This window comes from Diaporthe amygdali (genome assembly GCF_026229845.1).
Source record: "Diaporthe amygdali strain CAA958 chromosome Unknown NODE_22_length_803717_cov_65_427750, whole genome shotgun sequence".
Taxonomy (NCBI): Eukaryota; Fungi; Ascomycota; class Sordariomycetes; order Diaporthales; family Diaporthaceae; genus Diaporthe; species Diaporthe amygdali.
In genome coordinates, this window is record NW_026517042.1 from 467,541 (window position 1) to 487,923 (window position 20,383).

At 52.5% G+C, this 20,383-nt stretch overlaps 6 protein-coding genes across 6 annotated transcripts; 3 read left to right on the forward strand and 3 right to left on the reverse strand.

Moving 5' to 3' along the window:
- Positions 1 to 301: 301 nt before the first annotated feature.
- On the reverse strand, positions 302 to 983 carry J7T55_004620 (uncharacterized protein; the record flags this gene model as incomplete). The annotated part of the gene is made up of 2 exons (XM_053130329.1): positions 302 to 505; positions 861 to 983. 2 exons carry the CDS (start codon positions 981 to 983, stop codon positions 302 to 304), a joined length of 327 nt encoding a protein of 108 aa, XP_052991548.1.
- A 734-nt stretch (positions 984 to 1,717) lies between these two features.
- J7T55_004621 (n hypothetical protein transport system protein) lies at positions 1,718 to 3,912 on the forward strand (the record flags this gene model as incomplete). Its single annotated transcript, XM_053130330.1, has 9 exons — positions 1,718 to 2,002; positions 2,084 to 2,119; positions 2,270 to 2,319; positions 2,376 to 2,417; positions 2,468 to 2,600; positions 2,681 to 3,111; positions 3,164 to 3,459; positions 3,528 to 3,584; positions 3,641 to 3,912. 9 exons carry the CDS (start codon positions 1,718 to 1,720, stop codon positions 3,910 to 3,912), a joined length of 1,602 nt encoding a protein of 533 aa, XP_052991549.1.
- A 939-nt stretch (positions 3,913 to 4,851) lies between these two features.
- On the reverse strand, positions 4,852 to 5,991 carry J7T55_004622 (uncharacterized protein; the record flags this gene model as incomplete). Its single annotated transcript, XM_053130331.1, has 2 exons — positions 4,852 to 4,922; positions 5,013 to 5,991. The coding sequence occupies 2 exons, from the start codon at positions 5,989 to 5,991 to the stop codon at positions 4,852 to 4,854; spliced, it is 1,050 nt and encodes a 349-aa protein (XP_052991550.1).
- A 420-nt stretch (positions 5,992 to 6,411) lies between these two features.
- J7T55_004623 (uncharacterized protein) lies at positions 6,412 to 9,269 on the forward strand (the record flags this gene model as incomplete). Its single annotated transcript, XM_053130332.1, has 3 exons — positions 6,412 to 6,736; positions 6,872 to 8,400; positions 8,592 to 9,269. 3 exons carry the CDS (start codon positions 6,412 to 6,414, stop codon positions 9,267 to 9,269), a joined length of 2,532 nt encoding a protein of 843 aa, XP_052991551.1.
- Positions 9,270 to 10,256: 987 nt separating this feature from the next.
- Positions 10,257 to 12,155, reverse strand: J7T55_004624 (uncharacterized protein; the record flags this gene model as incomplete). Its single annotated transcript, XM_053130333.1, has 5 exons — positions 10,257 to 10,703; positions 10,764 to 11,066; positions 11,126 to 11,389; positions 11,455 to 11,855; positions 11,948 to 12,155. 5 exons carry the CDS (start codon positions 12,153 to 12,155, stop codon positions 10,257 to 10,259), a joined length of 1,623 nt encoding a protein of 540 aa, XP_052991552.1.
- A 3,901-nt stretch (positions 12,156 to 16,056) lies between these two features.
- Positions 16,057 to 20,051, forward strand: J7T55_004625 (uncharacterized protein; the record flags this gene model as incomplete). Its single annotated transcript, XM_053130335.1, has 10 exons — positions 16,057 to 16,203; positions 16,294 to 16,737; positions 16,801 to 17,451; positions 17,504 to 17,600; positions 18,149 to 18,193; positions 18,550 to 18,960; positions 19,022 to 19,145; positions 19,251 to 19,370; positions 19,422 to 19,955; positions 20,018 to 20,051. The coding sequence occupies 10 exons, from the start codon at positions 16,057 to 16,059 to the stop codon at positions 20,049 to 20,051; spliced, it is 2,607 nt and encodes an 868-aa protein (XP_052991553.1).
- Positions 20,052 to 20,383: the final 332 nt, after the last annotated feature.

The following is a 20,383-nucleotide window of genomic DNA, read 5'->3' on the forward strand; positions in this document are numbered from 1 at the left end:
CCACCGAGACAGTCAGATTTTGATGAATCCATTGTATTTCTCATTGCCTGAACCAGATGCGGTAGTGAATTCCCAGCGTCTCCATAGGATGAATCTGATCCTTCAAGCACGCAATCTGCAGGTTGGACATCGTCTTCAGCCAAGCTTGGGGGCAAGGCCGACACCCGCGCACGGAGCCGCCGACCAGCTCTGCAGCTTCTGCAGCTCTGCAAGTGTTGGGCTAGCGTTCGGCCAGTCCTGCCAGTCTTGAGATTCAAGGCATAGGAGGGCGCAATGGCGCACCTGCTTGACGTCACAAGCATCAGGGCATGTCCTCGCAACCGGATCCAGTAATGATCGAAATCCTCCCAGGTCGGAGGTCTGCTCGGTCCAGCCAGTCCAGGTCAATCAATCTGGGCCGTGTCAGCTCTTTAGTGGGCCTCTGGTCCTCCAAGTCCTGGTCCCTTGGCGTGTGTGCGGCGTAGGCCTCCACACTCACCCCATCATCAATCACGTTGCAGAATCTCTGTCAGGTCAGGTCAGTTGTGTCCAGAGCCAAGAGAATAGCTGCACGTTGTGCCCCTCGCTTCCGCACTGGCAAAAAGCTTGACAGAGCTTGGTCTGAGATGGGCCACTCTTGGCTATCTCATTGCCGTCTTGGTCTTTTTGTGACTGGTGACTGATGAATGCTGGCCAACGTCAACTGCGCCGCCAGCGACGAGTGATGGGAATTGGGACAATTCTGATGGATGGACTGCACTGACCGAATGGATTTCAACGGAAACGGAGTGGGTCGAAACTGCATTTGCACTGCACCCCGATGGGGCCAGGCAATGGATATCGTATGCAGGGCTTCTAGTCAGGGCCAGGGTCCCAGATACTGGACCGGTTTCCGTCCGCCTCCAGTCCAGCACTACGCTTCTGCTGAACCATTGCGACGGAACATTCACGGTGGCAAGTGGGGTCGAGCCCTTAGCAGATACCAGAGTCGGGAAGTATTCCATCACCGTGACGCCGCGTGAGTCTACTTGCGCCGGACTAGCATGAGCAGACAGAGCTGAACCGTCCACCTCCAGTAAGCATCACCCGCGCACTTCATGGGTGACACCCGAGGCTTTTTGATGGCGAGTCCTTCTCAATAATGTGAGAATTAAGAGTTGGATGGTTTGGGACGGTTTCGCACAAGCGCAGACAAGCGCAGAGATGAGCACGTCTTCTGATCGTCACCGTCCTCCATCCCCACATTCTCCCGTACCCTCGTCAGCTCGAGGGTGTTATCGAGAGTAATCTTCAACAGAATTGATCGAATAAATCGGCCTGTCCCCAGCGTTACATTGCCTCCTGCAGTTACCCAGATCCTTGGTGCCACTGCCGTCCCATGCCCATGTCCATGCTCGTCCCATCCCGCGCCGCTTCTGCTCCCCCGGCCTAAAACTTAGGTAAACCCTACTTGCCTTTGACTTGCTTTATTTCCTTTTCCCAGCTCGCCTCGAATCAGCCTGACTTCTTCTCCTCACTCATCCTCTCCGACGACCCTTGAATATCTCCTCACCCTCCACATACCTCCACATACGCTAGAATTAACGTTCTCTGGCCCGAGCCGCTGGGACTCGGCCTGACTCGTTGCCATCCTTCCGCTTAGACGCAGACAACAGCGCCAGGCGCATATTCCTAGGACACACAAGCTCTTGCCCTACGAACCTAGCTAGCCCTGGTACCGATTGCTCGACGGGACACCATGTCGGGAAAATTATCGGACAGGGAATCGCCCCGAGGGGTGTCTCCGGACGACAAGAATCACGTCGCCCGGACTGACATCGACGTCGAGGCTGCCGCTCCGCGAGGGTTCGCCCAATGGTTTGGAGGGCCGAAAACCACAGTTGGCCCTCGCATTGGGCCAGTTATCGACAGCATCACCCTCGCCGCCGAAGATTCCGATGACAGCGCCAGCGCCATTCTGCATAGGCAGAAGGAGGCTGAGCAGGGTGCTGATATCCAGTATCGAAGCTGTAGTTGGCAGATGGTAGGACCACTTCCCTTGAGGCGTCGATCCTCCTGGCGCCAGGTTTCCAGTTTCTTGACTTTATACTGACTGAGACAACAGACTGCCGCCCTGCTCTTCTCCGAGTACATATGTTTGGTGGGTATCCTAAGCACTCGACATTGCACTCTTGCTGCCCTTTTAGCCCTCAGCGCGCGTCGCACTCTTTCTAAGGAGGGCCTGGGCCATGTGCCGTACCACCATGCACAAGTCGCGAGACACAGGCGCCCATGCTAACCAATGGTTTAGGCCATTATGAGTTTTCCATGGTCATATAGCATATTAGGACTTTTCCCAGGGTAAGTCAAGTTGTGCTGCAGCCATAGCGGCCTTGCTCTTGCTGACATGTGCCCAGCCTGCTTCTAACCGTGGTCGTAGCCATGCTTGTGCTCTATACGTAAGTCGCCCGAGCCCCCTGTCCGTCCCGGTTTCTAACCAATACTGCAGTTCCCTGATCCTATGGGAATTTTGTCTTCGTCACCCCGAGGTTCGTGATGTTTGCGACATTGGTCAGATGATTTTCTGGAATCAGAAATGGGCATGGTGGTTTACTGCCGTCATGTTTCTCCTGAACAATACTGTATGTCTCCTCAGTCATAGCCCGCCGGTTCTTTCTAGACTTGTAAGTCTGTGTATGGGCCGAAACTGAATGTCTTTTAGTTCATTCAAGGTCTTCACGTCCTTGTTGGCGCGAAATACCTTAACACCATGACCGCCGCCGACGACAACATCGCCTGCCGAACAGTCAGCTTCTCGGTGATCATGCTCGTCATCTGCTGGATTTGTTCTTTGCCCCGAACCTTCGAGGCGCTCTCGAAGCTGGGCGCCGCTTCCGCAGCCTTCACGTTCATATCGGTGTTGCTAGCTACCATCTTCGCCGGCGTCGAGAGCCACCCAGCCGGATACGATCCTCGTCCCACCTACACCACAGCTGCTGGTAAGGAGGCCGTTGGAGGTGACCCTAACTGGACGGCCTTACCGGTCTCGGGGACCACCTTTGTCGCTGGCATGAGCGCCTTCCTCAACATCAGCTACACTTTCATCGGGCAGATTACCCTACCCAGCTTCATCGCGGAGATGAAGGAACCAAGGTATGAGCACTTATGGAGCCGTAAATCGAACATGGCTGACAAGTTGAACCAGAGATTTCCCCAAGGCGCTCTGGGCGTGCACCATTGCCGAAATCATCGTTTTCGGCCTCGTCGGGTCCATCATTTATGTTTACACAGGCAACCAGTACATGACGGCACCTGCTTTTGGCTCTCTTGAAGACGTCTTTAAGAAGGTTTCTTTCTCGTTCATGATCCCAACCCTGATCTTCCTGGGCGTCCTGTATGCGTCAGTGTCAGCTCGCTTTGTGTTCTTCCGCATTTTCCAGAACTCGCGCCACAAGAACGAGCACACTATCATCGGCTGGGGAACCTGGGCCCTGATCCTACGTGAGTCTACCTAAACTTCAGGGAGATACCTAGGTACGAGGGCCTTTGATGCTAAAAAAAATATGCAGTGGCCACCTGGATTGTCGCCTTCATTATCTCTCAGGTTATCCCCTTCTTCTCGGACCGTAAGTCGTGCCACGCCGTCCACATTAGTCGAAGCTCGCTGACAAGCAAACAACAGTGCTCTCTCTCATGTCGGCTTTATTTGACAGCTTCTTCGGTTTCATCTTCTGGGGAGTCGCCTACTTCCGCATGCGCAAGGTCGACGGCAGCTTGGCGCTCATGAAGCAGCGCGGCATCTGGGGCTATGCTGAGGCAGGCCTCAACGTACTCATCATCCTGACGGGCGTCCTCTTCTTGGGACCCGGCACGTATGCCAGTGTTGAGAGCATATTGCTCGACTTCGACCCGTCGTCAGGTGGCGTCTTTAGCTGCGCCTCCAACGGGCTTTGAGTGACGCCGACGCCAAACAGATGCGATCTTCGTTGTGAGGCCCATGGATGGAAATTACGCATTTTTTGAAGATTGGATGATCAGGGATATGGTATAATAATCAGGATACCCCTCTTTGTATTTGCTTTGGATATATTCTTTGTGAGGAGGGTCAAAACTAGCCTTGACACTGGATGATTCCTGCAGAGTGTGTGAACCAGCCCAGAAAGGGACAAGAACACGAGTGCTCTGTGTGGACCATGGCCGCCAGGATGAAGATGACTTGGCAGATTTGATTAGAACGATGCAATCAGTTGCCCCTATCAAGACAAAAGTCGTTCCAGGCTACAGGGGGGGCAAGCACTTGAGTGGATGGCGGATACCTGCGTGCACGATCAGTGAACTTTAAAGTGCCTCCTTCTCTAGCATGTCCTAATGTCCCATCTCCTCTAGCACGACCTCTGCACACAAACCATAGCTCAACTTTACAGATGTCTCATATTCCCTGAGCTCATCTTGCCTCGGACGCCATAATCGGGGTCACTGGGATGCAGGTAAGTAGGAGTTGCTGGCGACGCCGGAGGCTGTGACAAGGCCGGTTTTCTGAACAAGTACGTGCTGGGTGATCAAACCACGGTCTTTTAAAAATGGTGTATCCCTCTATAGTATCGTCTTTAGAAGTGGAATCTTTTCCATGTCCTGTTGCCCATGTCATCGACAAGCCTGACGATGACTTCCGTATGAAAGCATGATCCCCGCGCCTACCCCCTTCACCGACAACCCTTGACCATCTCCACCGGGGTCCGGGGAGCAGCCTCTTGTCCCTGAGGAAGGACTCGGTAACCTTGACGACGACATTAAAATTAAGTCGTGCACTTCGAACACCTGCAACAACTGTCCCCCATGAACGCCAAACCGGGCCGGGCCTCCAGTGACTCTTCTAGCCACCGCTGGCCCCCCTTACAGATGCTCGGCTATCTCGTCAAACCAGACGGCCACCTTGTCAGCCACAGTCTCGGCGTCCCTTGTTTCTTGTTTACAAGTCAGCACACTTCGTCACAGCAGGTACACTCATCCCATGGAGATGGGCATCGTGGAAGGAGTCGAGAACAATGACTTACTGACGCAAAAGTCGTGTGGCAAATCTCCCTCGTCAATCTCGATCCTTGTCCGGGCTCTCTTGTGCTTCGGCGCCGCCTCCCGCGACGCATGCTCCTCCCTCTTGTCAATGAACTGGTCCCGGTACTTGTTGGCAACCCAGTGGTCATTCTTGCCAAAAAAGAAGAAGAACTTGGGCACATCACTTGAGTGCGCCACAGCCTCTTCACCAATCTCCCACAGTTCCTCGGCCCAGGTCTCCTGAGAAATGACAACCATCTCATCCATCGCCAGATACAGCATCTGGTGGACCCCATCGCGGCTGGTCAGGACCCGCGTCGTGGTTGCCGCAGCATGAGGGTCCATGCGCAGCACGCGCGACGTGATGAAGCGGATCAGCGCCGTGGGCAGCAGCGAGAGGAGGCCGCGCGCGACAAACGGCACGTAGCGGCCCAGCACGGGCGTGCGCCGCACCAGGTCCATCTGCACGCCGTTCTTGGACTTGGCGATGTGGGCGACGGTGGCGAAGAGCATGACCCCGGAGCGCAGGGCCAGCTGCGGCGCCAGGGACGGGTCGTGCAGGTGCCGGTGGAACAGCTCCAGCGCGAGGTACGTGCCGAGCGAGTGGCCGACGAGCACGACGTCGTCGAAGGGCTGGCCCGCGCGCGGCCGGCCGGCGGGGATGGCGTTGGCGGCGACGAGGTGCTTCATGCACGACTGCAGCTGCTGCTCGACGTTGTGGGGCGGGTTGTCGCTTGAGTTGAAGGGCCGGTCGTGGTCTGCGTCGTCGAAGCCGGCGAGGTTGCGGCCGTAGACGTGGAAGGCTACCTTGTGTTTCCTCTTGACCTCGATGGCGTCAAGATGCGTGCGCAGGTACCGCAGGAAGGGCTCATAGTAGTCGATCAGGCCTGGGTTGCCCGTGAGGAAGTAGATGAGGCATTCCCGGGTGTTGGCCCCGTCCTGGCCCTCGTGGGGCGACGGGAATGAGAGCTCGATGGCCATGTTCAGGAGAGGCCACTCCTGCGCTTCACGGCTGCGTCGACTCACTCTCCTCTTATGCTGCTGATTGCTGCGGATGAGCTGTCTAAACTGGCCTTGAGATGGTTGTCGACGAGTATAAGACGCATAGGTATGGTCGCCAGGATTGCGGACTTGCTGACTCGTCTTAGGCTAAGACGGCCTGAACTCAGGGAGGGTCAGACCCCGGCAGCCAAGCTGATGCGGCCGCTTCACCACCCCTAACGACTAAGCAGCAAGTACCCCGGCAGTGAATGCTTGCCCCATCGGTACTTACCTAGGCGAGCCGTGTAAGTTCGCGATGACCTCCGGCCAAGCAATTTGACAACCAAAACAAACCACGCCACAAACCTTGGGCTGCCTGTTTTTGTCAACAGACATACGTTATGGTCACTGCCATTTACGATGGAGTCCTGTGAAACTGAACCACTCAACAACCTCGGTCCTCCAGGTGCAGTCGGAGAATTGCGCGAGCTCGGAAGACACAAGCACTTGCCAAACTTGCCGTCCAAACAGACGCCGGAGACTGGTGCATTCTGGCCTAAGTTAGGGTTCTTCGTGCAGCCAGACGATGCCCGGTGCCTGGCTCAAAGTTGGTCGAACAGCATCTTCGACAGTTACCATGCTTTGCGTGCCATTCTCGAGCGACACGAGGCGACCATTCAGAAGCGGTGGACAAAGAAGAGCAAATCACAGCGTCAAGCAATCCTGACCAAGGCTTGGCCGAATAGTAAGTAGCTTCCAGTCACACAGAGTGGTGTATCTCCTCCACCCGTTACCTGCATCACTGTTTGCCTCAAAGCCGTTTGGTCTCTTCTTGTATGGAGCTCCTCACTTTCTTGGTTTCTGACCCTGAACACTGCAGTGGCGACAGGGCACCGCCCAGATTTCGCAGCCTACAACGCCTCTCTCGGTCAATGGGACCTTGACAGATCGAATAGGACCAAGTGGAGAGATCCCTTCATGTGGCCATACATCAATCTGCAAGACCTTTCAGAGCCTAAGACATTGTTACTGCTTCTCAACGCTCGCGGCCGTCACGAACCCTGCGACTTTGCTGCAGTCGATCATGAGGCAATGAACCTCGGAACCACCTTGAATGCCATCGTGCTCATCTACGTCAAACCACATCAGATCATGGTCCTCAATGGCGCGACGGTGCCAGATGAATATGGAAAGCTCTTGCTACTGGACAAAGATCCTGATGCCCTTGAAAAACAATACACGACGATGGAAGGCTTTACGATCCTGGAGGCACAAAAGAAACTACTGGCTTTCTTGGTCAGTTGCTGCAAACAGATTTTGCACGATATGCCCTTTGAAACCATGATCAGTGACGCGTTCCCAATCAAGCCGGAACCGCAGCTCAAGGCTGAAAATTTCGATTCTCTCGCCTCCATGATGGCCGAGGCGCCCTATCGCGTTCCAGCACAAATTGATTTTGACCGCATCGAGGCTTTACTCTCCGCCAAGACATCAGCTGCCGAGGATCATCTTTTGGCACTCAGAGAAGACCCAGGCTACTTCTCAGAGACACTATGGGAGCTCGCGGAGCACTGGCCGGGAAACATCAAGGACAAGTTTGGCAAAACCGAACCGGAGCTCAACATTGCTCAGGGGTCCCTCACTTTCTGGGCCAGTGTTACCTGTAGGATGCTCCTCTATGCATGTGGTGCACCGAGGACGTTTTCTGATCTTCTGCGGCAAGCCCAAGAGTTACGAGTGCTGCAGACAAAGCATTCCGCTGCCATCTCGCCTTCGGAAGACCTGCCCAAAGAATACCTTCGTGCCATTCTCATGTTTTGTTACTGCTTAACCCTCGCTGCAGAAGCGTCTTTGGACTTGCTAGGGCGTTACGGCCGAGCCTCTCCGTCTTTGCGCAAATTCTACCTTCGAGAGCCACAGAAAGGCGACATTCCAGGCACTTCCAATGTGGTACATAGTGATGCGAAGAAAACCAAGGTTGAGAGGGAGCTTGTGGCCTCGCTTAACACGTTGTGTGGAACGGGAGAGGATATCCACTACAAGCGCCTGCCAGATGTCATGGACGATCTGGATCGTCTTTCGAATTCGAATTCGAAAGCAAAGGAGCTCATATCACCATTCGTCGCCAGAATTATAGGCGAAGTCTGCGTCATATCACAGTGCCACAGGCAGCTCGAAATTTATCCGTGGGCCAGGGGTTTCGTTGCCGCAATGAATAAATACAGAGTCGGTATTGAGAAGGAGATTGAGATCAAGAACGAACGGTGGAATTCCTGGCATGAAGACCTTCAAGATCTGAGATGTACGACCAGCGCGCTCGAAATCGGTAACGTCCCCCAAGGTAAATATGCTTACCCCATTCATAAGCGCCGCACAAAGGAGAACGTGGAGATTTTGCGACGGTCCGAGGTAAGCATTTTTCGAACACAACCAGACTCCTCCTAAATCCAGTATTCTTGTCTAGTTCACCGCTTGCCTTGAATCCCTCTGCCAGGCTGCAGCCTTTGAGACAGGCCATGGCTACATACCAGTCTACTACATCTCGTTTCCGAATAGACCTTTTCTCTCGGAGCTCTGATCGCTAACTCTCAATGCTGCAGGAGGGATTGGACGATTTCTGGTCCTGCGTTGATATGGAGATGTTCATGTATACCGGAGAGGATAGCGATTTGGATGCCCAGAGCCAGTTGAAGAAGTCGCAGACCATACAGCGTACTCCAGAATGGGCAGAGCCTATCAAGCAGCCGGGGACAACCGAGACGGTTCAGGCTGTCAACGCCACCTCCGACGCCCTGCACAAACCCATGTCCACATTGTACATTGGCTTTTCTCCCGAGGAGCCGAATAAATACCACAAAAAGACGCAAAAGACCAAGCTGAAGACAAGTGGAACGGCGAACTCCCCCTCGTCGCCCACGTCCAAGGAACCCAGCGAGGACCCGAGCTCGCCCGAGGTCCAGCCCACCTTTGAGATCGACGCGCGAGCTCTCAAGGTGTTCCGCACACTCTTCCACGACCCCTCGGCCACGGCCACGCCGGGCGAGGTCCGCTGGCAGGACTTCCTACATGCCATGGGGTCGGTTGGCTTCGCCGCGGAGAAGCTCTACGGATCCGTGTGGTCATTCCGCCCTGCGACGCTGAATGTCGACCGGGGAATCCTGCTCCATGAGCCCCACCCTCTCAGTAAGATGGATTATCACATTGCGCGCCAGCACGGAAGACGGCTGAACCGGGCTTATGGTTGGGATGGGGACATGTTTGTGTTGAAGAAGAAGTGATTGTGTCATTATGCATGCTAGCCAGTCCACCACGCACTGGCAGATGTCATTTACGACAAAGATGGGGTTGATTTGGGAGTGTCCTGTTGGGTGCCGGTTGATGTTGATTTTTAAGCGTTGGTGGAACTTCTCATGGAGAATTGAGCTTAAGCCCGGGTTCCCGCTTTGGGATCTCGGTATTTCTGTAGAGTAAGTAGATGAAAAAGAAAAGTCAAGAAAGAGTGATCTCAAGGGTGACCAACTCTAAAAAGTTCTGATATAAACAAGCTACCATAGGAATGACCTCCTGTGGAAAAGTCATCTGTAGGATCACCTCCTATCGGATAACCTTCTATGGGTTGACCACCTACGGGATTATGATGTCCTGTGGGTTGAAATCTTACGGTGTAACCTTTCATACGGGGAAGCAAATAAACCACATGGGGCTGCGCAGTAGCGTGTTGCGATTTTTAAGCCATGACAAAGATATCCCAAATATCAATACAGCAGTGTCCCTGTCTTGAATCAACTCGGTGTAAGTACAAGAACAGTAGTGTGTTCGATCCTAGGTTGGATGCTTCCTAAGGTTGCGTCCAACAACAGAACTAGGTGCACCGAACAACCTTCCCAAACAGCGGACAAGCAACTTCACATCGAACTAAACAGACGGGTCTAAGTGATGAGACAAGTGGTGCATGACTCAGGAGTGGTGGAGATCTGAACGTGCCGAGAACATAGTCTGGTACAGATGCGTGTAGGAACATATAAGCATTGATAGCAATGGAATATAATATCTACCAGAATTGAAGGGCCTATGTACATTTTCCCATATTTTCAAATGATCGAAATCCTTCTTTCCAACGTTGAGGGTTGCCGTGTCTTGTTCTCAACCGCGAACACGACACGGGAGGACGGATCTACCTCTATCAAGGCTTTATATATACGACAGACGAAATATGTGAAATATATTCTTTCGCCAAGATCCCATACCCCTGCTTGAACTTCTATCTACAGGCACTGGGAGTAGTACTGGTTGCTGGCCTTGCAAGTGCTTCCGGAAGCACAGCAGGTGGCGCCGGTCCAGCCCTGGCCACCGCACTGGGCATACTTGGCCTGGCAGTTGGCTCCAGGAGCAGAGCTGCTCGGGGCGGAAGACGTGGTGGTCGTGGTCCTGGTCGATGTTGTGATGGTAGACGACTTGGTCGAGGTGGAGACCCGGCTCGTGCTGGACGTGGAGGATGAAGAGCCTGGGGTGCCGCTGGATGGCGGGGCGTTGAAGGTCGAGCCGATGGGGCCGAACTTGATGTTGGAGTAGATGACGTTGGAGTTCGGGGCCGACTTCTCGATCTCGGCCGGGACACCGGACGAGGTGGAGCAGGAACCGCGGGCGGCTCCGGGAGACCCTGCCTTGTCGACGGGGAAGGTCGAGTCGAGCCACAGCATGTTGACAGCGTGCTGGCGAGATTGTCAGCGTGAGATATCAGACGCGGCGGCCGGCGAGGATGGAGTACTTACGTCGTCCCAGACAGAGAGCACGAGCACCATGGGTGCGGCGACGGCCTTGCTCATCTGGGCCAGACCTCCCTTCTGGCTGAAAACGTTGGTGTCACCGAAGGCCGTCTTTTGCGCGTTGCAGTAATCAGTGGTGATGGAGTTGCCGGGGTTGCCAGCAACGTTAGACTGAGAGTTCGCAAAGGTAACACCGTTCTGAACGTAAAATCGCTTGATCTCGCTCAAGTTCCCGTCGCTGCCCTTGAGGAACTGGGTGACCACGGTGATTTTCTTAGTAGTATCGAGAGTGAATCCAGAGCCGGGGCCCTATGGCACGTGTTATCAGCACCACTCCAGAAATTTCGCGAAGGGGGCAATAGACCTACGTAGAAGGTGGTGTTTCCTTGTCGGTAAGAGTTGAAGTCGCACCCGTCGGGGTCACAGGTTCCAGCGTATCTGTCGGTAGCGAAAGTACCTCCACAGTCGTCACCCTCGCATCGCTCCTGGCCTACAGTGCCGCAGGGGTGAGGAGTGACCGCCGTGCTGATTGAGTTGGCTTCCCAGATATCCATCTCGGAGCAGCAAGACCCATAATTGCCATGGCCCGCGTTGGGGTCGTTGGTTGACGCGCCCCAGCCTTCAGCATTGGCCTGGGTCAAAGTCAGATGGATTTTCTTCCCAAGGAGGAATTAACGTTCACTCAGAGCAGACTCACTTCACCGTTGATGAACTTAAGGTCACGCGGACACTGTGAGTCGCAGTATCCTGTACCGTACTTGGCTCCGGCCTTGTTCGTAGGGTACTTGGCGGCACCACCATCTTGGTCCATGGACACAAAGTAAAGAGCACCGTTCAAGCCACAAGGCAGATTGCTCACGTCAACATCAAAGGTGAACTCGTTGCCGAGCAGTGTGAACATCTGGTACTTGGTATCCGACTCCATGAGGTATGTGCGCGAACCAATGTTGGTGTTGGCGCCCGTGGTGACGAACTTCAGGTTCAGTGCATTGCCTGATGTGGTGATGCCATAGGTGCCGCTATAGTCTGAACCATCCACACAGCAGTTCGCCGCGCAAGCTGCGTTAGTCGAACATATTGTCGAGTTCCACTCGTTTCCTAAAACATGCCATTGTCAGTGACGAACAGACAGCGATTGTCTAACTGACTGACAAGGACATCGACGTAATAGGGAATTATTCAAGACTCACCAGTGTAGCAGTTGGTGTACCCGGAGGTAGTGTGGACCCATCGCCAGTTGGCATCGATGGTTACAGAACCAGCGACATTCGTGCAAGTGCCACCAGCCGCACACTTGGCCCAGGTCAAGGAAGGATGAGTCTCAGTTGTCAGTGAGCAGGCTCCTTGGGCTGAGGCCGCAGCCACGAAGGCCGAGATGGTAGCAAGCTCACGGTACATTGTCGTGGACCGTTGTGTTGATGGGAGATAAAGAGGTGAGGCTGGAGAATGAAGAGCAGATGGAATAAACGCGTTCAAAGCTGGCTCAAGAGGGTTATATAGAAATCTTGTGGCCCGAGGGTCTAAAGATGAGGCACGGAGATAGATTCCGGAGACATCACATAGCCTAAGATGTCAACTACTTCGTGAAGTCGCCACGGCCCGTGGCCCAGGGCGAGGCGATCAAACTCTTCACGCGGGGCCCCACGGGGTTTGGATCATCGTGACCCTTCATCACTAGTGTTTTCCGGAAATGAGGAAAGCAACGACGGTTCGCGGGCCGTAGAGTCTGGTTGGGTAAAGAAGCTAGTCTTCTCTGGAGGGTCACATGGAGTGGGCCCTGGAGTCTGCTGGAAAGTCCGGCCACTACCGTGCAGCTGGCAGCTCACAAATTGGCTTGTCTCTGCAGAAGGGCCTTGATGATAGGAAAGCGATCCGCCGTGTCAGAATCGTCTAGATCCTTAACATAGAGGTCTCCATCGAGTTGACGAAGCTGGGCAAAGCTAATGGTGTCGCCACCGCCAGGAACATCAATACTTAGTAGAGTCGTGCAACAAGCCACACAAGAGTGGCCTGGGCAGATCTATGGGGGCGAGTTGCTATTTTTCCAACGGGTGCTAACCGGAGAAAATGCGGACTGTGGACCAGATGATGGAATAAGCTTAACAAGGTTGGATGAGGCTCTGGAGCTCTGGGATGGTACCGGCTAGGGGCCCGGGGTGATGGCCGCATCTAGACAGACGGAGATGCTCCGCCCGAGAAAGATAGGAGCTAGATGTCTGTAGCCGTGTTCAACCCACGAACTAGGCTACATATAGCCGCCGAGGATTGTCAGGGTCGCATCAGGCGTGCACAACCGCCCCTGTCCATCATCTTAGAGGTAAGAACAGCTGAGCAGCCGACGTCCTCGTGATAACAGGGTCGCTTGTTGCCGGTAAGGTGGAATAAGCTTCCACAAGAGTGCTTGCCGTTGATTTGGTGAGGATGTCACGCCTTGGCGCCTTAGCTGCGGAAAGGCGGTGCGAGCAACAACAACGACCCATCTGTTCCTACACTAACTAGATTCCCGGTTATCGGACATGCACCTATATTCAGAGTTGATTTAGAACAGAGAACTGACAATTGCGCTTCTGATTTGCATATAGTTGTGGTGAAAGCGCTGCTGAGACCCCTCTCCTCACGATGATGCCATCGCCTGGATACTGTAGTCTTCACATGCATATAATCGAGGTCGGATAGCTTTTGAAATGTGATTAATCACACCCTGCGGCTGGACAATCTTCGGATGCTGCCGGATCACCGCACACTGTTCATTTGCAACAATATACACACTGCAGTGAATACTACCACCCAGGATCGGGCGCCGTACGCCAAGGGAGACCCAATTTATTCATATTAACCGTGAACCGGCCGCATGGGTCTCCGGAAGCCTTCCCGACCCATCATGTTTCCCCCCAGCCTGTCGGTGCCAGTCGTGGGGGCTTCACATGCTCTTTCTTCACCTTGGCCACGATTGTTTGCCCGCAAGTCGTCTTCTCATCTGAACCGCTCCGCTTCTAGGTACTGATTCGTCGACGAGCATCAGGACCACTTTGCATGGCTGCCCCATCGGAATCATTGCCGACCTCTCCTTCACGTTTGAATTCTTAAGAGGCTCTTCATGACTTCTCTACCCCGGCACTGACTTCTTGGTATTGTCTGTGTTTTGTTCTTGGTATTGCTCGCTTATGCGCTCAACGAGGTGGTATGGCTTTACCTCCTTCCTTTTCCTGCAAAGCTTGCAAAATCATCAGTGCAATGGCATCAATATCTGATTCTTTGCGCCCATTTCGGACGTTCAGGTAACATTTTTCCGGGAGACCGCCACCTCGCCACGGGAATTGCCCCAGACAGTGGCAGACAAGCGCTTACCTGCCGCCCCCTCAATCCGTGATTGTTATTCCATAAAACCTGAATGATACAACACTTGATTTGTAGACTTCTCGCCCCTAGAGGCCCTGCGCGTGACCACTGGTCCTGCATAGCTTCCTGCATACCCGAAATCCCGTCGGCTGCACTGATCAGCATATTCAAGTTGTGGCTGTTCTTTCCAACTGGCCGCTGTCTTTTGATTTCCCATGCCGTGAGACCTACTTGTCAAGTCTAAATCGTGACACAAAAGTGAGCATTTGGCATCTGCATTCCTATGCTGAGGGATGTGACCCCGGAGTGTCATCACGCCCAATAGTTGTTGAGGATAATTTTCCCACACCCGTGACATCAACCACATAGTCTCCCTTCCCAAATACCACGCAACTGTGTAAGTATAGGCAACGGCTCGCTGAGCCGCGACGCGCCGGCCCGCCTGGTGCTACCCAGGCTTGAGTGAGGCCTCGTTAACTGAGAGATGAGGTGACACACACCGAGACAGAAGAGAAAGGCCTCGTGGACTCCACTGACCCATTGCGTAAGCAGGCGAGGCACGCGACACGAGGGCCCGCCACTTCCACATTGATAGTCGGTTGAAGGCAGTGCGTGAAAGCATAGTTAGTAGCATGGCTTGGGCATACACGGACGTAATTGTTGGGTCACGGACCAGAACCATTTGACCGAATTCGAGGAGCTATATTAGGATAAATGTGACCCGCTGACAAAGAAATGCAACACGTACTAATGGAGTGTCAAGATCTGTACAGCTTTAGCAAATGATTCCCAGTAAATTGAAATTGTTCGTGATATTGACTAGGCAATGACGAATGGGAGTGATACATCTTCGATAATATATATTTGAAATATTTCTCGTTTTCGGGGCTTTTCTAGGTTCCGCGGCGTTTGCGGCAGACTCGCTCGCCAATGCAAGAGTACTCTCATCCAGTTGCATACATTCTCAGACCTACCATGACCACTTTGACAAATAAAGTCTAGATTCAGCGAAGACACCTGATTGTATTGCACATCTCTATGTCAGACTCTTTGCACCTTATTCAAATAACTGTCTCTTCCCAAGCAAGTTTGTTGACGAAAATCTTCAGAGAACACAACTTTTTGAAGAGGTTTAGAGAAAGGGTGCGGTGCATTGCTAGATACCATTTCAGGCCCAGAGGCTCACCTGTGGTTCATGGGAAAATGGTGAGCTGGATGTATATTCATTTTGAAGACAGTACTTTGCCCACTTTCCAACTTTGTGGTAACAGCACCGCATTGAATGTCAGCTGTCAATGGAAGTGGGATATGATCGCCCAGTTTCAAATGGTTGGTGTTCTTCCGCTCTCCGCGCAGGAACGTAGTGAGGCTTGAACAGTGATACCACCACCACATCGATTCTTTTTATCACTTCACTGAGCTTGCACTCGTCTTTAGAAGCTCATTTAATGCTGCTTATTATGTATACTAAAAGCTACGTTCTCAGGTGTTACGTGCATACATCCGCAGATAATTTTGTTTTGAGAAGCCAAATGCAGCTGTCGTTGAAGCTTAGACCTAAACAAACCATTTAAAGATCACTTTTACTGGGTTGCATCCATTTGGTACTCCAATCACCTCGAACTCCCAATTCGGCTCAGAAAACCGTCCAAATTTCTCCTACACGAGAATCAGCATAAAATGGGCCATCATCTGATGTATTAAACAAGCAAAAGTTGCAGATAAGGCCGGCCAGGGATATTAGCCAGTCACAACAATACAAAACTTCAAGGTTTCGCCGCCTTGCGCTTGGTGGGACGTCATGCCGAGTAGCGTTCGCACGGGTGCTCGAAGTCAGTGCACGTAGAGGTTCCCCGCAGGCCGCGTGCAGTATTTAAAGTTGGGGGGCGCCGCACGGCAAGCCAAGAATTTTAACGCCGAGCTCGATGCCCATTGTTTGATTTCACTTCTCAAATCAATCATGTCCTTACGAACGCTCAGGCTGCTGATGGCAGCAGCCTTGAGCGCCCTATCAGCGGCGCAGCCATGGCCCAACGGGCCATTCGTCACGGAAGGGTCTTCTATTCTTGACGCGACCGGCAACAAAGTTACGTATGCTGGTGTAAATGTAGGCCGACTCCCATCTCGAAAACACAGGCTCTACGACTGGCTCACAGTAGTGCCTTTCTGGGATGGCAACTGACATGAATCATCAAAGTGGCCAGGAGCTGCCGAGACTATGGTGCCTGAAGGCTTGCAGTACCAGTCGATTGAGAACATCGTTTCCAAGATCAGGAGCCTGGGAATGAACTCGATACGGCTGACATACGCCACCGAGCTCATTGACCAGATTTACATGAACAACATGACCGACATATCAATCGAGAAGTCGTTCATCAGCGCCTTAGGCCAGGACAATGGCACGGAAATCTTGAACAAAGTGACCGCCAAAAACCCATCATTCAGTTCGAATACGACGAGACTTCAGGTCTATGATGCCATCGCAGAAGAATGCGCTCGACAGAACATCTACGTTCATCTGGACAACCATGTTTCTCAAGCATCATGGTGCTGTACCCCATTCGACGGAAACGCTTGGTGGGGTGACACCTTTTTCTCACCAACAAATTGGACACGAGGACTTGCCTACATGGCTGAACATGTACGTCTACGCTTCACTCCATTTACCCTATAAGTGCGACCGGGCTTACTAACTGATATGCAGGGGAAAGTCTGGCCAAATTTGATGTCTATGTCTTTGTACAATGAGCTGCGCCCTCCTTTCTCCTCGCCTGAGCCACCCACTGTCGAGAATTACACGTGGGAAGTCTGGTACGATCAAGTGAAAAGGGGTTCAAATGCCATTAACTCTGCTAATTCAGACGTGCTCGTCTTCCTGTCGGGTATCAACGGAGGCGTTGACCTGTCCACTGTTGTTAACGGTGAACCCTTCGAGCCGAGCAACCAAACGTTCAACAAGTCCGATTTCGCCGGGTACGAGAACAAGCTGGTCCTAGAGCTTCACAGCTACGACATAGTGATCCCGGTGGATAATTGTCCTCTCTACAACGAGAATCTCTTCGACGCCGGATACTCTGCCGTTAGAGATAATGCAACAAACAAATTCCCTGTGATGATGACCGAATTTGGCTTCACCAACGATGCAACGACGTGGCAAAATGACACGTACGCCGAGTGCGTGCAGGCGTTTCTCAAAGATCAGGTACCTAATCAGGGGTGGATGATATGGGTGATCTCAGGCAGTTACTATGTGCGGCAGGGAAAACAGGATTACGATGAGACGTGGGGGTTGCTGAACCACGACTGGTCGGACTGGAGGTCACCAGAGTTTATCAATGGTGGTCTGAAGCCTTTGGTGAGTGAGACCCTCCACCAGGTCTTCTGATACTAAGAGTTTTGTCCTCAAGATTACGACGACACTTTCGGCTGTGAATTCTTCAGCGTCTTCGAACGGGACGAATGGCACGGCGAGTGCCTCAGGATCTGAGTCAGCGGCTCCAACTGGTCAGATGAGTGTTTTGCGGGCGATTATATCGACGGTCGGAATTTGCGTGGCTGTGATTTTGATTTGAATGGATTTGAGTAGTTCAAGGCAATCTGAGAGTCAGCTTGCATGAGTCGTCCATCTATCTGTACACATCTTAGAAGGATACGGTGATTGGTTGGGCTGCTCCGATATTGTTCCATCGGCGCATTGTGGTCAATTTCTCTGGGATGGATATCATGTGTACTATACCCAAGGCTCGCGCTCCTTGTTTCCTTACCAAGATAAAGCTTAGAGTCTCCTACTACCCAAGGCATGAGCCGTGGTAATGCTAATTCCCACACAAATTTCTTTTCACCTTCATTTTGGTATTGCGCTTCCAGGCGGGTCAGAAGCGAGTTGATCGCTTGAAAGTGTACATATATATTTGTCTATGTATGCATCAAGAACGGCCAGCCTTAAAGGACTCGTTGTGTGCGTTTTCTCGCATGATTATAGCATGTATGGCTGAGAAGCATCAACGTAGCCTTCAACCGTACTGAGAACATGTAGCTAATCTGCTTGACAGCCGGATCCGGCAAGCCCGTGATGGCCCGTCGTCGTATTGCCAGAAGTGGGCCAACGCCCGCGAGTCAACCGGTTTCACTTCCGGATATAACTTTTCAACGACCCTTATCAACCATCCGAGTCCGAAATCACTTTGCATCAGATGAGATCTTTATTGCAGATCTCCACTACTGATGTTGGATGCCACGTGTTTGTGTGACAATTTGTCAGGGTCCGTTGACATTGCAGCACTATAGTCTTACGCCTTTGCGTCCATTCACATCTTTAATCCGTCGGATATAAATGGGAGCGGAGAACCAACAGATCTCTGGGCCCCTGTTCAAGCCAATTGGAGCGAAGAAAGGGGCGGGTCCACTCCAAGATTTCTTGCTATGTATGTCGTTTGACTTCCCACGCTGGCAGAGGTTTATCTGCATCAACTCGGCCTGCCAAGTCGTGACACCCCAAGTCACCTGCCAGCCTCAAGCTTACTAGAGCTTAAAGGGGGCTGCAACGTCGACTTGTCCATCGATGTAGCCATTCAGGCTTTTCTTCCCCTGCTTACGATGAGCAACCACCCGTCCGGAGATTCCGAGGCGCCTTCACCAAGAGAAACAGAAGCTGCAGGAAGCCCGGGCCGAGAAGCAGAAGCTTTGGCCGAGAGTTCGACAGCTCCGGAGACGCATGATTCTGGACCAGATGAAGATGTTGACTCGGACAGCGTGGCCGACTCGGCAATCGGGACTGATGTTCTTTCGACAATGACAGCACCTGACGAGTTCTTTTCATTTATTGAGGAAAATGGCAGGACATATCATAGCTATAAAGCTTCAAGTAGGGTTGCATTGAATCAAATGAGTGACAACTGACAACTGCTAACAGAAAGCTTGTCTAGAATACTTGTTACCAAATGATGTTAGAGAACAGGAGAGAATGGACCTGCAACATCTTCTCTACCTGGAAACAGTACACGGGAAATTGTTTCTAGCCCCAGTGCGCGAGAACCCGAGGAGGTGCCTGTCAGTATAAATCTTCTCCCGCTGTAGAACCCCATTCGTCTCATATCAGAATCTTCCAAGAATGCATCGCTTCGGGCTCGGTACCAGGTGACTAACGCATAGTAGGGATCTTATGACAGGAACAGGGAACTGGGCAATTGATTTTGCAGACGCATTTCCGATGTGTGACGTTTTGGGCACGGATCTCAGCCCAATACAACCGCAATACGTCCCCGTCAACTGCCGGTAAGTCTCTTGCGCGCCGGCAATATTACGCCTTCTGACAGGAAGACCAAGGTTTGAAGTGGACGACGCCGAAGACCCATGGAACTTTCGGAGCAAATTTGACTTTATCCACGCCAGAGCTTCGGTGCTTTGCTGGCGGAACTACGCGAATTTTGTCAGGGAGGCCTACCAGGCACTGGAGCCTGGAGGATGGCTCGAGATGCAGGAATTCAATCACCAGCCGGTGTTTCACGGCGAAGCCGCCAACAGGAGTGCGATCAAAAAGTACTGCGATTTGATTGTACAGGGCGTGCAAAGTCAGGGAATCAGCGTCACCGGCTTCCAGGAGATGAAGAGCCTGATGACGGAGAGGGGCTTCGTGAACATTGAGGAGAAACGATTCATATGGCCCCTTGGGACCTGGGCTAGGGGACGTCATTCTCGCAACCTTGGAATCCTACTGAAACAGAATTTCCTCATGGTCGTCGAAGCCCTTGCCCTGCGGCCTCTGTCTCATCTTGGATGGTCTCGAGAAGAGATCCAGGTTCTGCTCGCACAGGTGCGACAGGAGCTTCGAGACAATAGTGTCGACGGCTCTGCAGAAATGTGGGTTTGGACAACATCACCCCTCTTTCTGGCCTATGTATTCGAACTAACATACCTGACAGTATCTATGTTTATGGCCAAAAGCCTCAGGGCTGATGCTCGTTCAAGAAAAATACGTTTTGTCCTCGATAGTATCTCATCATCGACATGTGGATATGACAACCGTCACCTTCGATCAGCAAAGAGCATTAATGAGTCGAAAGTGCGCTGCATACACTTGATATTCGAAAGTAATCGATTGCATGAAACCTTGACGGCGATGATGGATAGCTCCGCACAACGTTGGGTGAATCAGACATTCAATGAATACGCAACAATTCCCGCCAAATACCATCAAAGACGCCGTTTGCCCACGCGGCAACCCGCGTGCACGTCTGCGAATGTTTTCTAGATTAGCAACCTTAACTTAATGCTCGTCTGAAACCGTG